The 26,053-nt window shown below is 41.4% G+C and overlaps 1 protein-coding gene across 3 annotated transcripts in view; it reads left to right on the top strand.

Moving 5' to 3' along the window:
* The window catches only part of naa25 (N-alpha-acetyltransferase 25, NatB auxiliary subunit), a 98,454-nt gene that overhangs the window by 6,592 nt on the left and 65,809 nt on the right, over positions 1-26,053 (top strand). For 2 of the 3 annotated variants that reach the window (XM_043715557.2, XM_043715554.2), the window contains exons 2-3: positions 19,501-19,586; positions 25,854-25,992. In XM_043715557.2, the coding sequence (XP_043571492.1) occupies positions 19,501-19,586; positions 25,854-25,992 (225 nt within the window). The remainder of the gene's footprint in view (positions 1-19,500; positions 19,587-25,853; positions 25,993-26,053) is intronic. The other variant, XM_087999960.1, reaches the window with a different exon arrangement.

Here is a 26,053-nt window from a genome sequence, read left to right as displayed (position 1 = left end):
TATCTGAGGAGTCTGTGAATGATTCTGACCTTCGGGCATCATCAACAAAAATTCCCACTTTAACCTTGTGATGAAAGGAACGTCATTGATGAGTTGATGAAGGTAGTTGTACCTTGGAAATTCACCAAGGAACTGCTGCAGTGATGACCTTGAAGTGAGATGATTGATCTTCAACAACTGCAACTGTCTTCCTTTGTGTTAGGTATGGCTCCGGTCAGCGGAGAGGTCCCCAAATTTCATTTGACTCTAATTTTACTTGATTCCTCGATATGATTCTTGGTTTATTGTCGCCTTGATGTCACAAGCACTCACTTTCACCTCACCTCTGGAATTAATTTCTTTTGTCCATGTTTTAACCAAACCTGTAATGAACTTAAGGAAATCTTAATTAAAAGTTAACCAAGGAACTGTGTGACCCTGGCTGAAGCCAAATTGAGCATCAGTGAACTGTTTATTCTTTTGCAAGTGCTGCTTGATAGCATCGTTGATGACTCCTTCCGTTTCTTTCCTGATGATCAAGCCTTAACTCATCAGCAATTGCCAGGTTGGATATGTACTGCTTTTTGTGAACAGGACATACTTGGGATCTTTTTCACATTGATGCGTAGAATGTTAGTGTTGGAACTGCAACAGCTTGGCTAAGGTTGTACAGATGATTCTGGAGCCACAAGTCTTGCGTGCTATTGCCAGAATATTGTCAGGGGTTCATATGCTTTGAAATGTCCAGTGCCTCGAACTGTTTCTTGATGTCACTTGGAATTATTTAAATTGACTGAAAACTGGCATTGGTGATACAGGTGACCTGAGGAGGAGATCGCAATGGATTATCTGTTCAACACTTTGGACGAAAGATCAATGTAGGATCTTCAGTCTTAGCTTTTATGTTGATGTGTTGGGCTCCTTCATTGCTAAGTCAAGATTTCGGGCTTTTGCCTGAAACGTTGATTCTCCTGCTCCTCAGATGCTGCCTGACCTGCTGTGCTTTTCCAGCACTACTCTAATCTTGACTCTAATCTCCAGCATCTGCAGTACCCACTTCCGCCGCCTCCGTTGTTGATACAGGAGATATCTCTGGAGCATCCTCCTCCTGGCTGTACTTGAGAAAGATTTTCTCGTTGTAGAATAGGCATCATAACACTTGAAATTTTAGCAGAGACATGAAGTGATTAACTTTAAAAGAGACACAATATAAAGTAAATAGTACACTATAAAATCTAAATTAAAAACTTTTTAAAGGAAATGCAAGAATGCAGTCTTGGGGATATCATACACAAATGTTTAAAGTTGGTAAGAGAGAAGTTGAGAAGACCACGGGAAATGCATATCAAATTCTTGACTTTATAAATGGAGGAGGACAAAAACAATCAAGTTCCGCCAAATCTTTATAAAACATTCAGACTGGAATATTGCGACCAATTATGTGCTTCTATCTATAGAAACAATGTTGGGAACTTAGAGAAGACTGAGGAAATGGAGATTTTGAAGAAATTAAGGTTCTCCCATAATGAAGCAAAGGCTAAAGGGAGATTTGATCAAGGTGATTTTGATAGACCTTAAGGGCTTGTTTCCCATTTTAAATTGATCAGTATTCAGTGTACCCAAATTTATGGTAAGTGAAACAAAGAATCAGATAACTTAAGGAAACCTTATTTTCATAGTGCATTTGTATGTTGTACTATACAGTGCAGGAACAGATTCAGTAGTTTTCAAAAGTAAATCTGGTAAATACTGGAAAAGAAAAAATATAAATGATCGTGGGGAATTTGAGCTTTATTCACAAGTGCATTTGGAGTCCAGATTAGTTGAGTTCCACTTTTAATATTGTAATTGAATAGCTAGTAAAGGGGAACCTCTACTGAAGCTTTGTTAGTCTCAGTATTTTCTTCTAGAACATGTGACTGCTTAGAACAGTTTTTCAAATTTATGATGAATTTAAAATGCTGAGTAATACAGGGCGAAAGTGAGGACTGCAGATGCTGGAGATTAGAGTCGAGAGTGTGGTGCCGGAAAAGCATAGCAGGTCAGGCAGCATCTGAGGTGCAGGAGAACCAATGTTTCAGGCAAAAGCCCTTTATCCTAATTCCTGCACCTCGGATACTGCCTGACCAGCTGTGCTTTTCCAGCACCATATTTGAGTAATGCAGTACATTCTTTTTGCTGGTCCGGTTCGTAGATCTAGGACAGGCAGAAATGTCCTTGAGCAAATAACTGATTATAAAATGAACGCTGTTTTCTATAATTATGACTTTAAACAGGAATATGAATCTGTCCCAACAGGTAATAAAACCGGGACTTTCACTATTTTTAAAAAATCTGTTTTATCCATGAATATATTGGTACATGTGGATCTAATTATATCTCTGTAGCAGCAGTTTGTCAGTACGTATTCAAAAGTTAAACGGTATTACAGAAGTGCCATAACCTAAATTGAGAAAGTCTCCATGTATGAAAAATAAAAGTTTTGTAGCCAAGTTGCACTTCCAGTGATCCAAGTGGTTTTGAAATCAAGATTTCCTTGTGCACTCTTGATATTTCACACTGCTGCAGTGGTTGTAGAACAGAGACATCAAACTTTAAGGTTTCCAAATTAATAACTTCTAAACAGTTATTTTTGAGTTGAGTAATGTGAAATTCAAAACAGCAGTTCAGAAAATACTGGGAACTCTTAGCAGGTCATGATTAGCCAGACAATGTTTCAGGTCAAACATTCTTCACTGAAAATGTTGAGTTCAGAAGAAAGGTCACTGGACTGGAAGCATAATTTTTCGTTCCTTCTACAGATACTGCCAGACCGGCTGAGTTTCGCCAGCAATTTCTGTGCTTTGTGTAAGAGAAACACATGTTTATCTTATGGGTAATAAAGAAGAAAGAATAATATAACATCTTTCATGGCCCTTTTGTGCTTTACAAGTAATACAGTACATTTTTACTTATTGCTGTTGTAATATAGTGAAAATCGGTAACTGATCTGCACACAGCAAGGCCCCACAAACAATAGAGGGAGTTTACTGTATGATTGTGTGTGTTTTCTTTCTGCATATGAAATACCATCTGGCTATATTTATTGAACAGATTTTTCAAATGGCTGTTTTCAATTAGAGTGGGTTTGTAGAGCTTTGACTGACTTGTTCACAACCACAACTTGAATGCTTTTAGGTAATTAAAGAAGGAACTTCAATCCAAAAGGAGTCTTTACTGATTAAGAAGTGTGCCTTATAAAATATAACTGTTATTGTTTAAAATCACTGTGCTTCTGTTTACAGGTTAATGGAAGTATGCCGTCAAAACAATAGAATGGGCTCAGGTTAATTCATTTTGACACCAAAGGGCATTTTGACAGTTTGTACTGAAGGGAAAAATATAGTATTATCTCTGAAAGATGAGGTAATTTTATCAGTGTTATATTTAAATATGAGACAGTGGTCGACATGCTGTTGCTTATTTCTCTGGTCTCCTAACACTCAAAGGAAACTCAATGTTCAAGGAATTGTTGCAGCTCTTTGCAGAAGTGGAAGGATGTTTTTTTCATCCCTTCTCCTCCATTGCTGTTGTTGCCCCTTGCCTACCCCTTCCCTCCAACCAGCACCCTAATATTGCACATTTTGTTTTGTTAATCCATCAGGCTCAAAAAGCAATGAGTTCAGATCAGGTTGCTTAACATAAAGATTGTAAATTTTCACATCTTCAGACTGGAAGACAAATTTGAGAAGAGCTGAATGACTTGCCAAAAAGCTAATTGATTCATTCCTGGAATAAATTCAAAATAAGTCTTCTGTAAAATTGAGTGTAGGTTTTAGATGGTCTAGTTTCCTGCAAATTTAGAGAAGAGGCTTATGATTAGATTTTCTGATTCTTAGTAATATAAGGCTGTGTGCTGTGCTTCTTAGGTGGATCAATATATTGCTTCAGTATTTGACAATCACCAGTTTTTGCTTTGTGTGGAGGCAAGAGTTGCTTCCCTTAATTTATGAATGAAATGTTCAAAAGTTAGCAAGTGTGATTTTTTTTTTCTGTGTAATTGAGATTTTTTTAGTTGTTTGAGGTACTGAAAATTTTGAGTTCAGAAGAAAGGTGACTGGACTGGAAGCATAATTCTGCTTTCCTTCTACAGATACTGCTAGACTGGCTGATAGTGCTCAGAGACTGAGTAGTTGACCTGCTGTAACGAGTTAAAGGAAGAGATCGAGGAGATGCACAGTTTAGGGTGATAATGGAGCCATGGCAGATAGAACACTGAATCCTTTTGCTGCATATTGCAAGTTGTTATTAAATTGGATCAGTGGATTTGGTCTGTGCATGGCTCCAACATCACTGTCTAACTTAATACAGCTCGTTCTGTTATAATGCGCATTTCCTCAATGCGAATTCACTGTAACACAACTGACAATTAGGGATGCTATTTGTAAAGCGCCAACTTTTAAAATGTGTGTTTGCTGTAACAAAATTACATTGCCAAAGCCTAAAGCGCTGTTGGTAAAGCATTTTTTTTCTGTAACGTGGGGTTGCACAACAACACAACCGTCGCATTATAGAAGAACTAACTGTAGTGCCATGAAGTTGTTTGACTGCAGTCAAGAGTTAAGGAAGGAAGCTGCTGTGTGGATATACCAGATGTCTCTGATCAAAAATAATCCATGTTTTGTTGTAGTTCTATCAATAGCTTCATAGAAAGAATTCACTGATGAAAGAACTCAAGGACCTGAGGCTCATCCGAGGGAACGAGATCTTTCTGGATAAGGCCTTCAGCGAGGTTATTATACCAATCGTACCAGAAGAGAGCAGACGATGAGGAAGGCAGAGAGGAGACAGGTGCAAGAGACCCCAGGGGAAGTACCTGTCAGGAACAAGTTGAATCTTTTGGATACTGTAGAGACAGATGACACTGCCAGTCCGCGAGGCGGCCAGGTCTGTCAATCAAAAGTTGGCGTGGAGACAGAGCAGAAGAGTCAGACATCGCACAGAGCTGTGGTATTAGGAAACTCCATAGTGAGAGGAACTGACCGGGGTTTTTGTGGCAGCAGACAGGACTTAAGGATGGTGTGTTGCCTTCCTGGTGCCAGGGTTAAAGACATCACAGAGTGCAGGAAATCCTCAAAGACGAAGGTGAAGAGCCAGAGGTGGTGGTACATGTCGGCACAAATGATGTCGGGAAGAAGAGGAACATACTACAGCGGGACTTCAGAGAACGAGGAAGAAGGCTGAAAAGCAGGGTGTCCAAGGTGGTTATCTCCGGTTTGCTTCCAGTTCCTCGGGCTGGTGAGGCCAGAAACAGGGAGATAATGGACTTGAACATGTGGCTGGGGAACTGGTGCAGGAAGCAAGGATTTGAATTCTTGGATCACTGGGGTATGTTTTGTGGTAAGCATAAATTCTACAAGAGAGACGGTTTGCACCTGAATAGGTTAGGGACCAGCATTCTGGCAGACGGGTTTGCTACTGCAACACAGCTACGTTTAAACTAAGTAGCGGGGGGGAGGGGACAAACTGGATATTTAAGAAGGAAATTGGTGGGAAAGTTAGAACAAGGGAAGTCAAGAAAGACAACTGTATCAATGAGGCAGAAAACTCAGAAAGGGGTCATGCTGTAAGGTTGAGTGAAATAGGGTGAGGGCAGTAACAAATTAAAAATACTATACATGAATGCATGAAGCATTAGAAATAAGATAGATGAGCTTGAGGCTCTTTTGGAAATTGGCAGATACGATATTGTGGGGATAACTGAGACGTGGCTTCAAGTGGACAGGGCCTGGGAAATGAATATTCAAGGCTACACGTGCTATCGTAAGGACAGACTGACGGGCAGAGGGGGTGGGGTGGCCATGTTGGTAAGGGCCGATATTCAGTCCCTTGCGTGGGGGGACCTAGAATCAGGAGATGTAGAGTCAGTGTGGATAGAGCTGAGAAATACTAAGGGTAAAAAGACCCTCTTGGGAGTTATCTACAGGCCCCCAAATAGTAGTCTGGATGTCGGATGTAAGTTAACTCAGGAGCTGAAATTGGCCTGTCGCAAAGATGTTACTACAGTTGTTATGGGGGATTTCAACATGCAGGTAGACTGGGAGAATCAGGATGGTATTGGACCTCAAGAAAGAGACTTTGTGGAGTGCCTCAGAGATGGATTCTTAGAACAGCTGGTGCTGGAGCCGACCGGGAGAAGGCAATTCTGGATCTGGTATTGTGCAACGAACCAGAATTGGTCAGGGACCTTGAAGTGAAGGAGCCATTGGGAACTAGTGACCATAATACAATAAGCTTCAATCTACAATTTGAGAGGGAGAGGGTACAATCGGAAGTGACAATTTTCTGTTGAATAAAGGGAACTATGGAGCTATGAGGGAGGAGCTGGCCAAAGTTCAATGGTGCAATACCTTAGCAGGGATGACAATGGAGGAACAATGGCGGATATTTCTGTGTATAATGCAGAAGTTGCAGGATCAGTTCATTCCTAAAAGGAAGAAAGATCCTAGGAGGAGGCATGAGTAGCCGTGGCTGACGAGGGAAGTTAAGAAACATATAAAGTTAAAAGAGGAAAAGTATAACATAGCTAAGATAAGTGGGAAAACTGAGGACTGGGAAGCTTTTAAAGAGCAACAGAGGATTACGAAGAAGGAAATATGCAGAGGAAAAATGAGGTACGAAGGTAAACTGGCCAATAATATAAAGGAGGATAGTAATTTTTTTTTTAGGTATGTGAAAGGCAAAAAAATGGTTAAGACTAAAATTGGGCCCTTGAAGACAGAAACAGAGGAATATATTACGGGGAACAAAGAAATGGCAGAAGAATTGAATTGGTACTTCAGATCTGTGTTCACTGGGGAAGACACAAGCAATCTCCCTGAGGTAACAGTGGCTGAAGGACCTGAACTGAAGGGAATTTATATTTGCCAGGAATTGGTGTTGGAGAGACTGTTAGGTCTGAAGGTTGATAAGTCCCCGGGGCCTGATGGTCTACATCCCAGGGTACTGAAGGAGGTGGCTCCAGAAATCGCGGATGCGTTGGTGATTATTTTCGAGAGCTCGATAAATTCAGGATCAGTTCCTGCGGATTGGAGGATGGCTAATGTTGTACCACTTTTTAAGAAAGGAGGGAGAGAGAAAGCAGGAAGTTATAGACCAGTTAGTCTGACCTCAGTGGTGGGAAAGATGCTGGAGTCTATTATAAAGGATGAAATTACGACACATCTAGATAGCAGTAACAGGATAGGTCAGAGTTAGCATGGATTTATGAAGGGGAAATCATGCTTGACTAATCTTCTGGAATTTTTAGAGGATGTAACTCTGAAGATGGACGAGGGAGATCCAGTAGATGTAGTGTACCTGGACTTTCAGAAAGCTTTTGATAAAGTCCCACATAGGAGGTTAGTGAGCAAAATTAGGGCACAGGTATTGGGGGCAAAGTACTAACTTGGATTGAAAGTTGGTTGGCTGACAGGAAACAAAGAGTAGTGATAAAAGACTCCATTTCAGAATAGCAGGCAGTGACCAGTGGGGTACCGCAGGGATCAGTACTGGGACCGCAGCTTTTTACAACATATGTTAATGATATAGAAGATGGTATTAGTAATAACAGTAGCAGATTTGCTGGTGATACTAAACTGGGTAACAGGGTGAAATGTGAGGAGGATGTTAGGAGATTACAGGGTGCCCTGGACAGGTTAGGTGAGTGGTCAGATGCATGGCCGATGCAGTTTAATGTGGATAAGTGTATGGTTATCCACTTTGGTGGCAAGAACAGGAAGGCAGATTACTACCTCAATGGAATCAATTTAGGTAAAGGGGCAGTACAGAGAGATCTGGGTGTTCTTGTACACCAGTCAATGAAGGTAAGCATGCAGGTACAGCAGGTAGTGAAGAAGGCTAATAGCATGCTGGCCTTCATAACAAGAGGGATTGAGTATAGAAGCAAAGAGGTTCTTCTGCAGCTGTACAGGGCCCTGGTGAGACCACACCTGGAGTACTGTGTGCAGTTCTGGTCTCTAAATTTGAGGAAAGACATTCTGGCTATTGAGGGAGTGCAGCGTAGGTTCATGAGGTCAATTCCTGGAATGGCGGGATTACCTTATGCTGAAAGACTGGAGCAACTGGGCTTGTATACCCTTGAGTTTAGAAGACTGAGAGGGGATCTGATTGAGACATATAAGGTTATTAAAGGATTGGACATTCTGGAGGCAGGAAACATGTTTCTGCTGATGGGTGAGTGCCGAACCAGAGTACACAGCTTAAAAATACGGGGTAGACCATTTAGGACAGAGATGAGGAGAAACTTCTTCACCCAGAGAGTGGTGGCTGTGTGGAATGCTCTGCTCCAGAGGGCAATGGAGACCCAGTCTCTGGTTTCATTTAAGAAAGATTTGAATAGAGCTCTCAAGGATTGTGGAATCAAGGGTTATGGAGATAAAGCAGGAACAGGATACTGATAAAGGATGATCAGCCATGATCATATTGAATGGTGGTGCAGGCTCGAAGGGCAGAATGGCCTACTCCTGCACCTATTGTCTAATTGGAATCTTTTTAAGAATCTCTCAAATTTTCTTCCTAGCTTACTCAGCAAATAAATCACCCTGGCATCTAGTTATGCAGCATTTTGCCACAAACTGATGTGTGTAGGGGAGCAAAAGGATTTGGGTCTCCAATTATACATTTTGAACATAAGTGCACAGATATAAAGTGTATTCAAAAGGCTAATGGATTGTTCAACAACATCTCCAGTGCTAGGATAAAAATGGGAAAATATGTTGTATAGCCTTGACTACTGCATTCTATTTTGAGGACCACAACTCAGGATATGTATATCAATGGTAATGTATATTGCAGATTGACTAAAATTATACTGGTGTTTAAAATATGACTCTTGAAAACTGGATGTATTAACCTGGCTTACATTTGCCCTGGATTGCATTCATGGTAGCGTATATAATGATGAAACTATTAGATACGTGTAATTACTTCCTTTTGTTTTAGAATCCAAAACATATTGGCACAATCTTCATACTAAAATTAAGCAATTGAGGGGTTGAATTAAGAAGCATTTGTTTACAGACTAGTGATAAGGAATTGTCTTCCCTCAGTAAGCGATGGATGATGGGCCAATTGAAAATTTTTAGTCATAGAAGGATCCATTTTTGATAAAAGTATTGAGGTAGATGCAACAAAAACAAAGATAATTAGATCAGTCATGATCAAATCATATTAACATTGAATTACCCACTCCTGTTTCTACTTTTTTGAGGGATTTGGCATGAGTATTGCTGGAAAAATGTCCTTTCAATTCTCTAACAATAGAGGTCTTCAAGTAGTGGTTTTCATTTGATTGGTTTCATTTCTCCGAAGAACTTCCCCAACAACGTTGTGGTCGAGTCTTTTCAACAGAACCAGTAAAAGTGAATCAAGCAAGAAGGATCAAAACTAATTATAATATTTTTAAAATGCTCTAAGTGCGAGAAGAAAAAGAACGAACATTTCAGTTGTGTAACTTTTCAGTCACAATTCCTACCATTCTTTTGCCAGGATCAACACTTAAACGTTATGCTTCTGACAAGATTTCCTTTAATTTAAAGCAGATTTAATGCCACCTTTTGAAGAAGAATTATATACATGAACAAATTTGCAGGTCTACGGAGAACCATTTGGTCAACACTTTTTGGAATATACAAGATTCTTCAGGGTCTTCATCGGGTAGATGTAGACAGATTGTTTCCCCTTATGGGAGAGTCGAGGACCGGAGGACGTAAGTTCAGAATAAAAGGTAGCAAATTTCAGACAGAGATGAAGAGAAATTCTTTACCACAGAGGGCTGTCAAGGTTGGATTGTGACATATATTCAAGATTAAGATAGACAGATTTTTAATTAGCTTGGGTATCAAGATCATGGTGAAAAGGCAGGAAAGTGGTAGTGAGCATTATCAGATCTGTGAAGATCTCAGTGAGGGATGGAGCAAACTCAGTGGACTGAGTGACTGAGTTTTCTTCCTATGTCATAAGGTCATAGAGTCACATAGTACAGAAACAGCATTCTGTTCAACCCATCCGCGTCAACCAGACATCTGAATCTGACCGAGTCCAATTTTCCAGGATTTAGCCTATAAACCTCTAAACCCTTCACATCTTCTCGCTCTTTGAATGAGATGGCTCAGGCAATGTGATTTAATCTCCTGCTCTGCTTTATCATTCTATTCATGCATAATGTTTATACATCAAACATTAATGCTTTTGACAGTTATGAAGACACAAGTGCTCAGCATAAGACCATAAGACATAGGAGTGGAAGTAAGGCCATTCGGCCCATCAAGTCCACTCCGCCATTCAATCATGGCTGATGCGCATTTCAGCTCCACTTACCAGCGTTCTCCCCGTAGCCCTTAATTCCTTGAGACAACAAGAATCTATCAATCTCGGCCTTGAAGACATTTAGCGTCCCGCCTTCCACTGCACTCCGTGGCAATGAATTCCACAGGCCCACCACTCTCTGGCTGAAGAAATGTCTCCGCATTTCTGTTCTGAAATGACCCCCTCTAATTCTAAGGCTGTGTCCACGGGTCCTAGTCTCCTCGTTTAACTGAAACAATTTCCTAGCATCCACCTTTTCCAAGCCATGTATTATTTTGTACGTCTCTATTAAGTCTCCCCTTAATCTTCTAAACTCCAATGAATACAATCCCAGTATCCTCAGCCGTTCCTCATATGTTAGACCTGTCATTCCAGGGATCATCCGTGTGAATCTCCGCTGGACACGTTCCAGTGCCAGTATGTCCTTCCTGAGGTGTGGGGACCAAAACTGGACACAGTACTCCAAATGGGGCCTAACCTGAGCTTTATAAAGTCTTAGTAGTACATCTCTGCTTTTATATTCCAACCCTCTTGAGATAAGAGACAACATTGCATTCGCTTTCTTAATCACGGACTCAACCTGCATGTTTACCTTTAGAGAATCCTCGACTAGCACTCCCAGATCCCTTTGTGCTTTGGCTTTATTAATTTTCTCACCATTTAGAAAGTAGTCTATGCTTTTATTCTTTTTGCCAAAGTGCAAGACCTCGCACTTGCTCACGTTAAATTCCATCAGCCATTTCCTGGACCACTCTCCCAACCTGTCAAGATCCTTCTGTAGCCTCCTCACTTCCTCAGTACTACCTGCCTGTCTACCTAACTTCGTATCATCGGCAAACTTCGCTAGAATGCCCCCGGTTCCCTCATCCAAATCGTTAATATATAATGCTGTGGCCCCAGCACCGAACCCTGCGGGACTCCGCTCGTCACCGGCTGCCATTCTGAAAAAGAACCTTTTATCCCAACTCTCTGCCTTCTATTAGACAGCCAATCCTCAATCCATCCCAGCAGCTCACCTCGAACACCATGGGCCCTCACCTTGCTCAGCAGCCTCCCGTGTGGCACCTTATCAAAGGCCTTTTGAAACTCTAGATAGACCACATCCACTGGGTTTCCCTGGTCTAACCTACTTGTCACTGTCATGATGTGAGCACTTTGATTTATGATATATTGGTACTGTACATGATAATTTCAGAATTTGAGGGACAAAGCCTGTTGTACTTTGAGAGATGGGATGCCTTTTTGAGTTATACCTCTCTGTCTGGGAAATTTTGTTCAATATGTTCAGCTCAGTTTTGATCTAACCACTGTCTTTGCCAAGAACAATTAACAGTTCTGATCTCTATGATACTTCCACACCCAGTGAATCATTTGTCATAAATGTCATGTTGCCCATTAAATCACTGGAAGAGCTCACATGTTTTTATTTAGTTTTGAATCCGACTTCATGTGGTTGGTGGGACCTAATGATTTTTCTGTGCACACATGCATGACATCGTAGAGCATTCACAGTGACAAGAAGGTCAAGCATAAAATGGTGATCCTCTTGCAAGTGTCTAGAATTTTGGAAGGTCATAAAAGTCAATCTACATTGTATGAGTTCAACAAGTTTTAGGCATACTTTTTAAATGTACTTTAAAAATGTGTTGTGAATGGTTTGCTGATAATTTGTGACAGATGCCATTTATCTAAATAAGTTGGTAAAAAAAGAAACAAAAACAGTAATTGCTGGGAAAACTCAGCAGGTTTGGCAGCATCTGTGGAGAGACCCTTCGGAAGAGAGGTCACTGGTTTCAAAAAATTGACTCTGCTTTCTCTCCATAGATACTACCAAACCTGCTGAGTTTTCCCAGCAATTTTTGTTTTTCTTTTGGATTTCCAGCATCTGTAGTTTTTTTTGGTTTCTTTTGGGAAACTATAAATGATCATGCATGTTGATTGTAGTAGCTTAATGAATTTCAACATACGGTGGTACCAGGAGAGTTAATTTTCTGTAAAAGCTGATGTGTAGTTTAATCAAGTTGAATGCATAGGAGACACTGAAAATATGACTGAAGTGTTCATACTTAATTTTAAAAAGAAGGAGCACTTCAGGTGAGGACCCCTGCAAACAATCTTTGAGCTTGCTTTCATGCAATTTTGTGTTTCTCTCCCCTTACTCCCATTTTAAGAATCTTTGTGACTCTGCCAGTCAGGAGCTCATTTTTTGAAAAGAGTCAGTGGCATTAACTCAGATTTTTCTTTCTAAATGAGATTTAAATTGATATCTACCGAGAAAGAATATCAGTAGTATTACTTAGTATATTTCAGGACAGGTAAGAGAAGCAATTTCATTTTCTTTATCTGGTGTTGATGTGGGGGAATGACCCTCTCTCTTCCTCCTCCTCCTCATCATGTGCTGCCTTCTCTTTGCAAGCCAAGAAAAGAGGTAGAAGGCAAATTATCATGTTCAACCTGGGCAGTTGCTGAACAAAAAGTGTGCAGGTTCATTGTTCTTTGAAAGTGATGGTGCACGTAGACAGGTTAATGAAGAAGGTGTTTGGTATACTTACCTTTATTAGTCGGTGCATTGTGTGTAGGAGCATGTTAGTGCTTTACAGAACATTGGTTAGGCCACTATTGGAATACTGCATGCAATTCTGGTCTCCCTGCTCTCGGAAAGATGGTGTGAAACTTGAAAGGGTTCAGAAAAGATTTACAAGGATGTTGCGAGAGTTGAATCTACAGGGAGAGGCTAAATAGGCTGGAGCTATTTTCCCTGGAGCAATCATGAGAGGCATGGATAGGGTAAATAGACAAGGTCTTCTCACCAGGGTAGGGGAGTGCAAACCGATAGGGCATGGGTGTAAGATGAGAGGGGAAAGATTTACAAGGGACCAAAGGGGCAATGTTTTCATGCAGAGGCTGGTGTGTATATGGAATGAGCTGCCAGAGGACGTTGTGGAGACTCGTACAACTACAGCATTTAAAAGGAATCTGGGTGTGTACATGGGCCAAGTGCTGGCAAATTAGGACTAGATTAATTTTGGATGTCTGGTGGGCATGGACAGGTCAGACTGAAGGGTCTATTTCCATGCTGTACAGTTCTATGACTCTCAACAGTAATAAGAATTTTCAGCAGGTGTATTTAATAAGCACAATCATGAAGCTTTGTTGAGATGAAAGAATTTGTCCTGACTAAATCTGAAGGATTTGACCGAAAGAATGGGTACATGTAAGCACTGATGGTATAGAGCCAAACCTGTGTAAAGAGCTGGAAGGAAAATCTGAGAGTCTTGACCTCTCATTTTCTCTGAAACCCGAGACCCATTAAAACCTCCAGCTGTTTGGGGCATTCCAACACAAGCCACGCCCTCAAAAAAGAGATTTTACTCACGCCAAAAGAAAACTTGCTGCATTTTCTCTTTCTCCTTGAAAATGTTTTTGGGAATAAGTTTGTTGAGGAGAAATCCTATTGGTTGAATGTCTTTATCTGCATTATGATGTGAGTAACATCTGGATTACTCCCAGTGCTACGAGCGAGTGAGGAAGAATAGGAGGATAGAGCAGATGAATTCATGGCTGAGGAGCTGGTGTATGGGAGAAGGATTCACATTTTTGGATCATTGGAATCTCTTTTGGGGTACAAGTGACCTGTACAAGAAGGACGGATTGCACCTAAATTGGAAGGGGACTAATATAATGGCAGGGAGATTTGCGTGAGCTGCTTGGGAGGATTTAAACTAGTAAGGTGGTGGGGTGTGGGGGGGGGGGGGGTGGGAGCCAGGGAGATAGTGAGGAAAGAGATCAATCTGAGACTGGCACAGTTGAGAACAGAAGCGAGTTAAACAGTCAGAGCAGGCAGGGACAAGGTAGGATGAATAAATTAAACAGCATTTATTTCAATGCAAGGGGCGTAACAGGGAAGGCAGATGAACTCAGGGCATGATTAGGAGTATGGGACTGGGATAGACAATAGGTGCAGGAGTAGGCCATTCTGCCCATCGTGCCTGCACCACTATTCAATATGATCATGGCTGATCATCCTTAATCAGTATCCTGTTCCTGCCTTTTCTCCATAACCCTTGATTCCACAATCCTTGAGACCTCTATCCAACTCTTTCTTAAATGAATCCAGAGACTGGGCCTCTACTGCCCTCTGGGGCAGAGCATTCAACACATCCACCACTCTCTGGGTGAAGAAGTTTCTCCTCATCTCTGTCCTAAATGGTCTACCCCTTATTTTTAAGCTGTGTCCTCTGGTTTGGCACTCACCCATCAGCGGAAACATGTTTCCTGCCTCCAGAGTGTCCAATCCTTTAATAACCTTATATGTCTCAATCAGATCCCCTCTCAGTCTTCTAAACTCAAGGGTATACAAGCCCAGTTGCTCCAGTCTTTCAGCATAAGGTAATCCCGCCATTCCAGGAATTGACCTCGTGGGCGGCACGGTGGTATAGTGGTTAGCAGTGTGGAATCAGGCCCTTCGGCCCAACAAGTCCACGCCACCCCGCCGAAGCGCAACCCACCCATGCCCCTACATTTACCCCTTACCTAACACTACGGGCAATTTAGCATGGCCAATTCACCTGACCTGCACATCTTTGTGATTGTGGGAGGAAACCGGAGCACCCGGAGGAAACCCACGCAGACACGGGGAGAATGTGCAAACTCCACACAGTCAGTCGCCTGAGGCGGGAATTTGACCCGGGTCTCTGGCGCTGTGAGGCAGCAGTGCTAACCACTGTGCCACCGTGCCGCCCACATGATTGATGAGGGCAGAGCGGATGGTGTGATCTATATGGACTTCAGTAAGGCGTTCGACAAGGTTCCCCACGTGAGACTGATTAGCAAGGTTAAATCTCATGGAATACAGGGAGAACGAGCTATTTGGATACAGAACTGGCTCAAAGGTAGAAGACAGAGGGTGGTGGTGGAGGGTTGTTTTTCAGACTGGAGGCCTGTGACCAGTGGAGTGCCACAAGGATCGGTGCTGGGTCCTCTACTTTTTGTCATTTACATAAATGATTTGGATGCGAGCATAAGAGGTACAGTTAGTAAGTTTGCAGATGACACCAACATTGGAGGTGTAGTGGACAGCGAAGACGGTTACCTCCGATTACAACACAATCTTGACCAGGTGGGCCAGTGGGCTGAGAAGTGGCAGATGGAGTTTAATTCAGATAAATGCGGGGTGCTACATTTTGTGAAAGCAAATCTTAGCAGGACTTATACACTTAATACTAAGGATGTAGGTTTGCGAGCTGAGCTGAAAGGTTCATTTCCAGACGTTTCATTACCTTACTAGGTAACATCTTCAGTGGACTTTATGCAAAGCAATGCTGAAACTTCCTGCTTACTATTTATATGTTTGGGTTTCTTTGGGTTGGTGATGTCATTTCCTTTGGTGATGTTATTTCCTGTGGTGAAGTCACTTGCTGTTCTTTTTCTCAGGGGGTGGTAGATGGGGTCTAACTCGATGTGTTTGTTGATAGAGTTCTGGTTGGAATGCCATGCTTCCAGGAATTTTCGTGCGTGTCTTTGTTTGGCTTGTCCTAGTCAAAGTGGTGTCCTTCCTCATCCATATGTGAGGATACTAGTGAGAGAGGGTCATGTCTTTTTGTGGCTAGTTGGTGTTCATGTATCCTGGTGGACACATCTATCTAAGCTAGAAGAGGATGAAATAATGGTCTCCTTTGATGTAACAACCCTGTTTACCTCAATCAACATTAACCTGGCCAAGAAAACACTGACTACTCTATTAGAAGACCCAAAGATACAGACACCAAACACCACTAACTTCATCAATAAGGAGAATATCATCAAGCTAGTGGACCTATGCCTTAGCACCCACTTGACCTTCAACAACAAAACTTAGAGACAAACCAATGGAACACCCATGGGATCTCCAATATCAGGGTTCTTAGCAGAGGCAGTAATGCAGAGACTTGAACAAATAGCTCTGCCTACCATCCAACCCAAACTCTGGTTCCTTTGTCATCACGAAACAAGTTAGAGGAAATCTTCAAGACCATCATTAATACCCTTACTGGCATAAAATTCACTAAAGAGGAAGAAAACAACAACAAACTGCCATTCCCAGATGTCACAGTAGAGCGAACAGCCAATGGGGAACTTCAAACCAGCGTCTACAGAAAAGCAACACATACAGACGAAATATTAAACTACAGAAGCAATCATCCCAACACCCACAATCAAAGCTGCATCAGAACATTATTTCAATGAGCCACCACAATGCAGCACAAGGGAACTATTCAGAGCAGAGGAAAATCACCTGTACCGTGTGATCAAAAAGAATGGGTACCTAATGAACACAGTCCACCGATTTCTCAGCAACAAACCCAAACAAGCTGACATAACGTGTCCAGAAACCCTAGCCACTCTCCACTACATCAAAGACATCTCAGAAATGACTGCCAGACTGCTCAGATCCCTTGGCATCATGGTAGCCCACAAACCTACCAACACACTAAAACAGCAACTAATGAACTTGAAAGACCCTAAACAGACAATGAGCAAAACTAACGTCATTTACAAAATACCATACGAAGACTGTAGCAAAGATTACATTGGACAAACAGGCAGAAAACTAGCCACCAGGATACATGAACACCAACTAGCCACCAAAAGACATGACCCTCTCGCACTAGTATCCTCACATACGGATGAGGAAGGACACCACTTAGACTGGGACAACACATCCATCCTAGGACAAGCCAAACAAAGACATGCACGAGAATTCCTAGAAGCATGGCATTCCAACCAGAACTCGATCAACAAACACCCCCAGAGAAAAGGAACAGGAAGTGACTTCACCACAGGAAATGACATCACCAACCCGAACATATAAATAGAGAGCAGGAAGTTTTCAGCATTGCTTTGCATAAAGTCCACTAGAAAGGTAATGAAATATCTGGAAATGAACCTTTCAGCTCACCAAGCATACCTACATCCAAAACCTCAACCTGAGCTACAAATCTTCTCAAAACTCACTTAATGGTAAGGTCCTCGGGAGTGTTGCTGAACAAAGAGACCTTGAAGTGTAGGTTCACAGCTCCTTGAAAGTGGAGTCACAGGTAGATAGGATAGTGAAGAAGGCATTTGGTATGCTTTCCTTTATTGGTCAGAGTATTGAGTACAGGAGTTGGGAGGTCATGTTGCAGCTGTACAGGAGATTGGTTAGGCCACTGTTGGAATATTGCAGCATTTCTGGTCTCCTTCCTATCGGAAAGATGTTGTGAAACCTGAAAGGGTTCAGAAAAGATTTACAAGGAGTTTGCCAGGGTTGGAGGACTTCAGCTATAGGGAGAGGATGAACAGGCTGGGGTTGTTTACCCTGGCATTGGAGGCTGAGGGGTGACCTTATAGAGGTTTACAAAATTGAGGGGCATGGATAGGGTAAAAAGGCAAATTCTTTTCCCTGGTATCGGGGAGTCCAGAACTAGAGGGCATAGGCTTAGGGTGAGAGGGGAAAGATATAAAAGACACCCAAGGGGCAACTTTTTCTCACAGGGTGTTACGGGTATGGAATGAGCTGCCGGAGGAAGTGGTGGAGGCTGGTACAATTGCAACATTTAAGAGGCATTTGGATGGGTATATGAATAGGAAGGGTTTGGGCCGGGTGCTGGCAGGTGGGACTAGATTGGGTTGGGATATCTGGTCGGCATGGACAGGTTCCTTGCTGTACATCTCTATGACACTGTGACTACTTAGCTGGAAATCAAAGTTCGGAGCTATAATAGCATTGAATTCAGCAGCCAGACCAGTGCCAGCAAATTTCAGAACAGGATGTTGTTTAATTCAAGAAACCCTTAAAATGTTAAATTTACTGTATTATTTTGTTGAAACATATTTAAAAGTTTACTTGGACTGTGCTATCATTTGTGTTAAGCTAACTATTTTGTTTGGATTTTTACTGATATTTTTGGTGGTTTGCCCCAACCCTGTTTTTCCAATAGGCCCCATTATTTCTATTGTGCAATTTTCTCTAACACAACATCACATGGGAATGTAACTACAGCATTATAGGAGTCAGCATTGGCATCAAACACTACTGTTGTATAATGTATCCTAACCACTGCTCTTGTGTGAGGTATTGTCATCAAAAGGTTCAGTAAAATCTTTGAGTTTAATAAACTCCATGGCTTGCTCAGCCATTTCAGAGGGGAGTTAACCACATTGATGGAAGGCTAGGGCCGCACATCTGTCAGACCAGGTAAGGTTAACAAATTTCCTTTCCAAAAGGACATTTGTGAAACCTGATGGGTTCTACAATTGACAGTGGTTATATGGCTGTCATTTGGGTACCTTTTGATTCCTTTTACTTTATCATCATCTTACATGATGGGATTCAAACCCATGTTCCCAGAACATTTGCCTGGGGCTATAGATTACTCGTCCTGTGATATTATTATGCCATCACTTCTGCAAGAATGCCACAACCTGTAATTTCCCTCCTAAATCATTCACCATCCTGACTTGTAACTATATCGCAATTTCTTCATTGTCACTGGTGAAAATCCTGGAACTTGCTTCATAACAGCACTGTGGGTATCCCTGTACCTCCAGGACTGCAGCAGTTCAAGAAGGCTACCACTTTATGGAGTGTAATTGGTGGTCTTCAATAAATGCTGACCTCACCGTTGACACCCGCACCCCAATAAAGCAATAGGTAGATTTGCTGTTGCTATCCTCCTTTTAGGGTGGAATTTACTGGGTGTGCTTGGTCGAGGAAAACGATCAAGTAGCCTAATGAGAGGAGGCTGTTGTCTTAATCAAACAATGGTTTATTTTTTGATAACTGTTGAATGAAAGTTATTTTGGTCTGAGCTTATTACAAAGACTAAGGTAGACTTGGAGAGTAGGTCTATTTCTTTCAAGGTCCTCAGTTGTTAGTCTTCTGAAGTTCACATAATATATTCTTTGGGTCGTGCTTTAATGCATTTGTCAGCATTAATCTTTTCAGAGCTTAACGCATTATACAACGGTTGGGTGTTCTCATGTGCTTGATGTGAATGGTGTGCATTTTCCTTCAATACTTCAGTGACATTCAAAATACTAGTGTATTTGGCCCTGCATTAGTTTTGACACTTCTTTTTATTTTCAATAGAAACATTGTACCCTACCTTTTTACCTCAGTTTTAGGAAAAGTTATACATTGTATCTTTTGCACAGATTATCTGGACAATGGCAATAACAAGATGGCTATACAGCAAGCTGACAAATTGCTCAAAAAACACAGGGACCTTCACTGTGCAAAGGTAAGCAATCATAACATTAGTTTTCTAAATTGGAGTGCAATATGTAACCTTTTTCATGGTTATTGTTAGAAACGAAAATCGCTTCTCAATAATCGCTCTAGACAAATTCAGGAAAACAAAGTTTTATTAACAAGTCAAGTCTGCAGAGTCGGGCACCCTTAAAGAAAAGGCGCGCTGAGGCTTACAAAGTCTCCATTATATATAGGACAAGTCCCTCCTCTCCTTGGCTCCAACAAGCCATGAGGTTCACATTCTTAAAAACATCATTATTTTTATCACAAAGTCTGCAACAAAAGGCTCCAAAAGTTTGTTGTTTTTCTCACCCTGTAGTCTTATCAGTCAAAGGCTTTAATCTGAAACAGATGTCTCAAGTCGTCCTCCCATCCTGGAGTCTTATCAACCAAGGACTCATCCTTCTCTGCTGTGTGAATGGCTTCATTAATCAAGAGCCTGCTTGTTTTTACTATCGCTCACAAATTGTCAGCATTCTGCACAATTTAAACTACTCTACTTTTGAGTATATAAAATGGTTGTTAGAAAAGAAACAAAGGTTTTGTCTTTTATTATAGATCAGTCTGTGGTCCAGGCACATCTTAAAGTTTAAACCGAAATTACCTCTCACAGTTATAGTTTGAGATATGATTGTAATAGTAATTGTAAAGTTAGCCCTCCCTTCAAAAGCAGTGCATGAGTATTCCCAACAGTGCATAGGTCTAAATAGTTCTGCTGTCAATTGCAAGTTTCACTTGAAGTGACATGTTTCTGATTATTCTCAATATTTAGTCTGGTTATTTCTAGATTAAAAAGGCAGTAAATCATTCAACTGTTGAATTCTAATTTATTGGTGTACAACGTGTAGTAATATCAAAACCACGTGGTCTTCTGTAATTTTATGATAAGTCAAATCTGTCTGATCATGATGAAAGTGTTGCCCCACTAAGTACAGATTTCACCATTCCATTCGTGAAGTTATGCCCTTCTGAGGGGGTAAAGTATGATTGTTAGACAAAGGCAACTTCACAGTTCATATAGAAGTCAGTTATTAATCAGGAAAGATTGGAATATGTTTGGCTAACAACCGGGAAAACAGCTAGTGGGTATATGGGGTTCATTTTCCGTTTTGCAAGAAGAATTTCACACATCAGTACTAGGACTGCAGTTGTTTACAATACATATTAGTATGTCCACGTGTTAGTGAGAGTAGGAATAGGAGGATTTGGGAGATGAATGCCTGGCTTGAGAACTGATGCAGGGGACAGGAATTCACATTGTTGGATGATTGATGTAAAGGTACTTGTGCAAGAGGCATGTGTGGCACCTGATGTAGAGAGGGAACCAATATCTTGGCAGAGAGATTTGCTCGACCGATTTGAAGAGGTTTAAACTAGTATAACTGGGGTGAGATCCAAAGCAGAAAGGAGATGAAAGAGTAGCTTGAGGACAATACAGGGGTTAATGAGAGCAAGTGAAGTAGTAAAGGCAGTGTTTGTAATCCTGGTATTAGTCAGAGTAGAGATGGACACAGTACAAGGGCAAGGGAAGCTGGGTTAAATTGCATTTGTTTCAGTGCAAGAGCTTAACAAATAAGGCAAATTAACTCTGGCATGGATGGATGCATGGAACTGGGATATTATGGGGAAATACAGAAACTGGCAGTTTACTGTTCAGGGATACAGATACTACAGATACGATAAAAGGGGAAATAAGAGAGGAGGAGGAGTTGTATTTTTGATTCGGGAGAACAACCTGGCAGTACTGAGAGAAGACATTCTTGAGGGTTTGTTCCCGAGTCTGTATGAGTAGAACGGAGAAATAAAACGGGAGATCACTTTGATAGCATTGTACAATAGGCCCCTCAATAGTCAGCAGGATATGAGGGGCAAATATCTAAGGAGACTGCAGCGAGCTGCAAGAATAATAGGGTTACAATATTGGAATTTTCAATTTCCTAACATCGACTGGGATTATCATAGTGTTAAGGATGTGGATAGAGATAAATTTAAGTGTGGATAGGAAGAATTTCTTGCACAGATGGCCCTATTAGAGAAGGGGCAAAACTTGATCTGCTGTTGGGAAATAAGGCAGGGCAAGTGATGCAAATGTTAGTGGAGGAGCTCTTTGGGATCAGTGACCGTAATTTCATTAGTTTAAAAGCAGCTATGGAAAAAGATAGGCCTAGTCCATAAGTTAAAGTTTTAATTTGGGCTAAGGTCAGTTTTGATGGTCTTAGATGGGAACTCTCAAATACTACTGGGGAAGGCTATTTGCAGGCAAAGGAACACCTGGTAGGTGGGAGGCTTTCAAAAGTGAGTTAATGAGGGTTCAAGGCCAGCATGTTCCTGTTCAAGTGAAGGGTAAGGCTGTCAGGATTGGAGAACCCTGCATGACTAGAGTTATTGGGGTCCTGGTCAAGAAAAACAAGGAAACATAGGATATGTATCGGCAGCTGGGATCAAGTGAATTCCTTGAGCATAGAGGGTGTCAAAGTACACTTGAGAAAAATCAGGAGGGCTAAGGGGGGGCACAAGATGGCTATGGCAGATAAAGTAAAAGAGAATCTAGAGGGATTCTCTAAGTAAATGAAGGGCAAAAGAATTAACAAGGGAGAGAATGGGGCCTCTCCGAGATCAACAAAGTCATCTATGTGCAGAGCCACAAGAGATCCTAAATGAATATTTCTCCGCATTTTTAACTTTGAGAAAGGCATGAATGCTTGGGAACTTGGGGAAGAAAAATAGTGATGTCTTGAAGTGAGTGCGCATTACAGAAGAGGTGGTGCTGGTAGTTGTAAAACGCATCGAGGTAAATGAATCTCCAGGACCTGCCGAAGTGTATCCCAGGACTTTGAGAGGAAATTGTGGGGCCTCCGGTGGAGATATTTGTATTATCAACTGGGAGAAAGTGAGGACTGCAGATGCTGGAGATCAGAGCTGAAAAATGTGTTGCTGGAAAAGCGCAGCAGGTCAGGCAGCATCCAAGGAGCAGGAGAATCGACGTTTTGGGCATAAGCCCTTCTTCAGGAAATCTGTGGCTGACGATAATACAAATATGAGCTGAAAAATGTGTTGCTGGAAAAGCGCAGCAGGTCAGGCAGCATCCAAGGAGCAGGAGAATTGACGTTTCGGGCATAAGCCCTTCTTCAGGAAGGTCCTGAAGAAGGGCTTATGCCCAAAATGTCGATTCTCCTGCTCCTTGGATGCTGCCTGACCTGCCGCGCTTTTCCAGCAACACATTTTTCAGCTCATATTTGTATTATCGTCAGCCACAGATGGAGTGTCTGAAGATTGGAGGGTACCTAATGTTGTGCCTTTATTTAAGAAAGGCTGCAGGGAAATATTTGGGAACTTTAGACTGGTCAGCCTAACGTCTGAGGCGATTCTAAGAGTCAGGATTTACAGGCATTTGGAGAGGAAAGGACTCATTTCAGTTAGTCAGCATGGCTTTGAGTGTGGGAAGCCATGCCCCACAAATTTGATGAAAGTTTTTTTGAAGGAGTGACCAAGAAAGTAGATGTTGTCTACATAAACTTTAGCAAAGCCTTTGAAAGGTACCACATGATGGGTTGTTGAGTAAGATTAAATCTTATTAGCCAGGAGAGCTGCCCAATTGGATACAAAATTGGCTTGAAGGTAGAAGCCATTGATAGAGGGTTGCTTTTCAAACTGGAGGCCTGTGACCAGTGGTGTGCCACAGGGATTGTTGGTTGGTCCACTGATGTTCATCATTTATACAAGTGATTTGAATGAGAATTTAGGAAGTACGATTAGTAAGTTTGAAGCTGACACCAAGACTGGTGGTATAGTGGACCTTGAAGAAGGTTATCTGGGAATGCAACAAGATGTTGATCAACTGGGCCAGTAGGCTGAGGAGTGGCAGATGCAGTTAATTTAGATAATTGCAATTTATCTAAATTAAACTCCATTGTGCATTTTGGTAGGTCAAACGAGGGCAGGGCTTACACAGTCAATGGTAAGGACCGGGAGAGTGTTAGAGAACAAGCGATCTAAGGGTACAAGTTCATTGCTTCTTGAAACTGGAGTCATGGGTAGACAGAGAATGAAGGAAGCTTTTGGCCTGCTTGTTTTCATCAATCAGAGCACTGAGCATAGGAGTGGGGATATCATGTTGCAGCTGTACAAGATGTTGGTAAGGCCACATTTGGAGTATTTATTGCAGTTCTGGTGGCCCTACTTTCGAAAGAATATTATTAAACTTGAAAGAGTGCAGAAAAGATTCACTGGAATGCTACCAGGACTAGAAGGCTTGAGTGAAAAGGAGAGACGAGATAGGCTGAACTTTTTTCCTGAAGTGTAGGAGACTGAGGGGTAACCTTATAGAAGTATGTAAAATCATGAGAGGCATATATAAGGTTGGTAACAAACAGTTTTTCCTTATGGTATGGGTGTCAAAAGCTAGAGGGCATACTTTTAAAGTGAGAGGGGCGAGATGCAAAAGGATCCAGAGGGACAATTTTAACACAGAAGGTTGTGTGTGTCTGGTACAGGCTGCTAAAGGGAATGGTGGAGGTGAATACAATTTTGTCATTTAAGAAACATTTGGACAGGTACGTGGATGGGAGAGGTATGGAGGGATTTATGGTTAGATTATTTGTGAAAACTGAGCAACGTGGACAAATTGGGCCAAATACTGTAAACCTCTGACGCGGAGGAAGGAAGTAAAAGTACTCAAGCAAAATTTGCATATGATGCTAAAATAGGTGGCAAGGCAGATTGTGAGATGGATACAAACACTTGAGAGAGAGAGAGATTGATTGTTAAAGTAAATGGATACAAAGTTGGCATGTGGAGTATAATGTGGGCAAATGTGAAGTCTTCATTTTAGAAGAGAGAATAAAAGAACAGTAGTATTTAAATTGGAAACAAAAACAGAAAGCTGCAATGCAAAGGGACTTGGGGGTACTTGTGTATGAAAGACAGAAAGCAGGAACACAGGTGCAGCAGGTAACCTGGAGGGCAATGAAATGTTGGCCCTTATTTCAAGAGGGTTGGAGTATAAGAGTCAGGAAGTCAAACTGCAACTGTGCAAGATGTTGGTGAGGTCACGCCTGGAGTACTGTGAACAGTTTTGGCCTTTTTATTTAAGGAAAGGTATTATTTCATTGAAGGCAGTTTCGAGAAAGTTCACTAAAACGATCCCTGGTATGGAGGGATTGTCTTATGAGCAAAGTTCGAACAAGTTGGGACTCATTGGAATTTAGAAGAATGAATGATGATCTCAATATATAGGATTCTTAAGGGGTTTGACAGGGTAAATGCTCAGAGGATATTTCCCCTCTGAGAGTTTAGGACTAGAGGGTATAGTCTCAAAATGAAGCATGTCAACTTAAGACTGAGATGAGGAGGAATTTCTTCTTTCAGAGAGTTCAGTATCTTTGGAACTCTTTGCTACAGAGAGATGTGGTGGCAAAGTCCTTGTGTGTATTGAAAGCTGAGATAGATTGTGGATAAGTGAGGGAATCGAGGGTGACTGGCAAATGGCAAGAAAGTGGCTGTGAGGAATGCTGGATCGGCCATAATTCTATTGAATGGTGTAGCAGGCTTGAAGGACTAAACAGCCTAATCATGTTGCAATTTCTTGCTGTCTTGTCATTTTCAGACTTCACTTAATATTTTGATTGTTTGCTTTCGAGGCAGTCTTTCAGAATCCATGTTTTCATGAAGATAAAAATCTTTCATTTTGTTACTTAAAATTGTAATGGGCATGGTTAATGTTGAAGTTACAGAATATGAACAGTGTGACTCCTTGGGTATCAATGGCAAATGCTACATGCTTTCCGAATAACTCTTTCTCCTCTTTTTCTTATAGAAATGTTGGAAAAAATTTGATTTTGAGTAAACGCTCATTTATGTTATGATTTGTTAGAGATTTGCAAAGAGGGGTAATTCAGTGTCATGAATTAAAAATTTTAGAATTAGCGTTAAGTTTTATTGTCATAAGCACTCAAGTATTGGAATACAATACAGTCGTCATTCTCCAGCACCATCTTGGTTACAAAAGACAATTTTTAAAAAACAGCAGAAATGAAAGAAACAGAGCCAAAGGAAAGAAAAACATTCAGATCTAAAGAAAAAAAAATCCAGATCTTAAAGTCCTATCTCAATAAAGGTGTGTAGAACACTCAGAGTTAGAATTGCAAAGCATTGTCAAATGTTTCATGATTTTCTCCCAAACTCATTGATACCGATATGCAAAATATACCAGTGACAGCTGTGAAGACTTATTTCCTTTTGTGTTCTGACTAATTAGGTCCTGAAAGCAATTGGGTTGCAACGGACTGGCAAACAAGAAGAGGCATTTGCTGTGGCACAGGAGGTAGCTGCACTTGAACCCACAGATGACAACTCTTTGCAAGCTCTCACTATTCTTTATCGTGAAATGCACAGACGTAAGTTCTCACAGAAGAATGGGAGGAGAGAGGACTGAAAAGGGGCTACTTGTATATCTGC

The sequence above is a fragment of the Chiloscyllium plagiosum genome, unplaced genomic scaffold (genome assembly GCF_037043375.1).
Source record: "Chiloscyllium plagiosum isolate Xiang-an unplaced genomic scaffold, Cpla_swu_hap1 HiC_scaffold_24, whole genome shotgun sequence".
NCBI classification, from domain to species: Eukaryota; Metazoa; Chordata; class Chondrichthyes; order Orectolobiformes; family Hemiscylliidae; genus Chiloscyllium; species Chiloscyllium plagiosum.
This window is presented reverse-complemented; position numbering and strand designations above follow the sequence as displayed.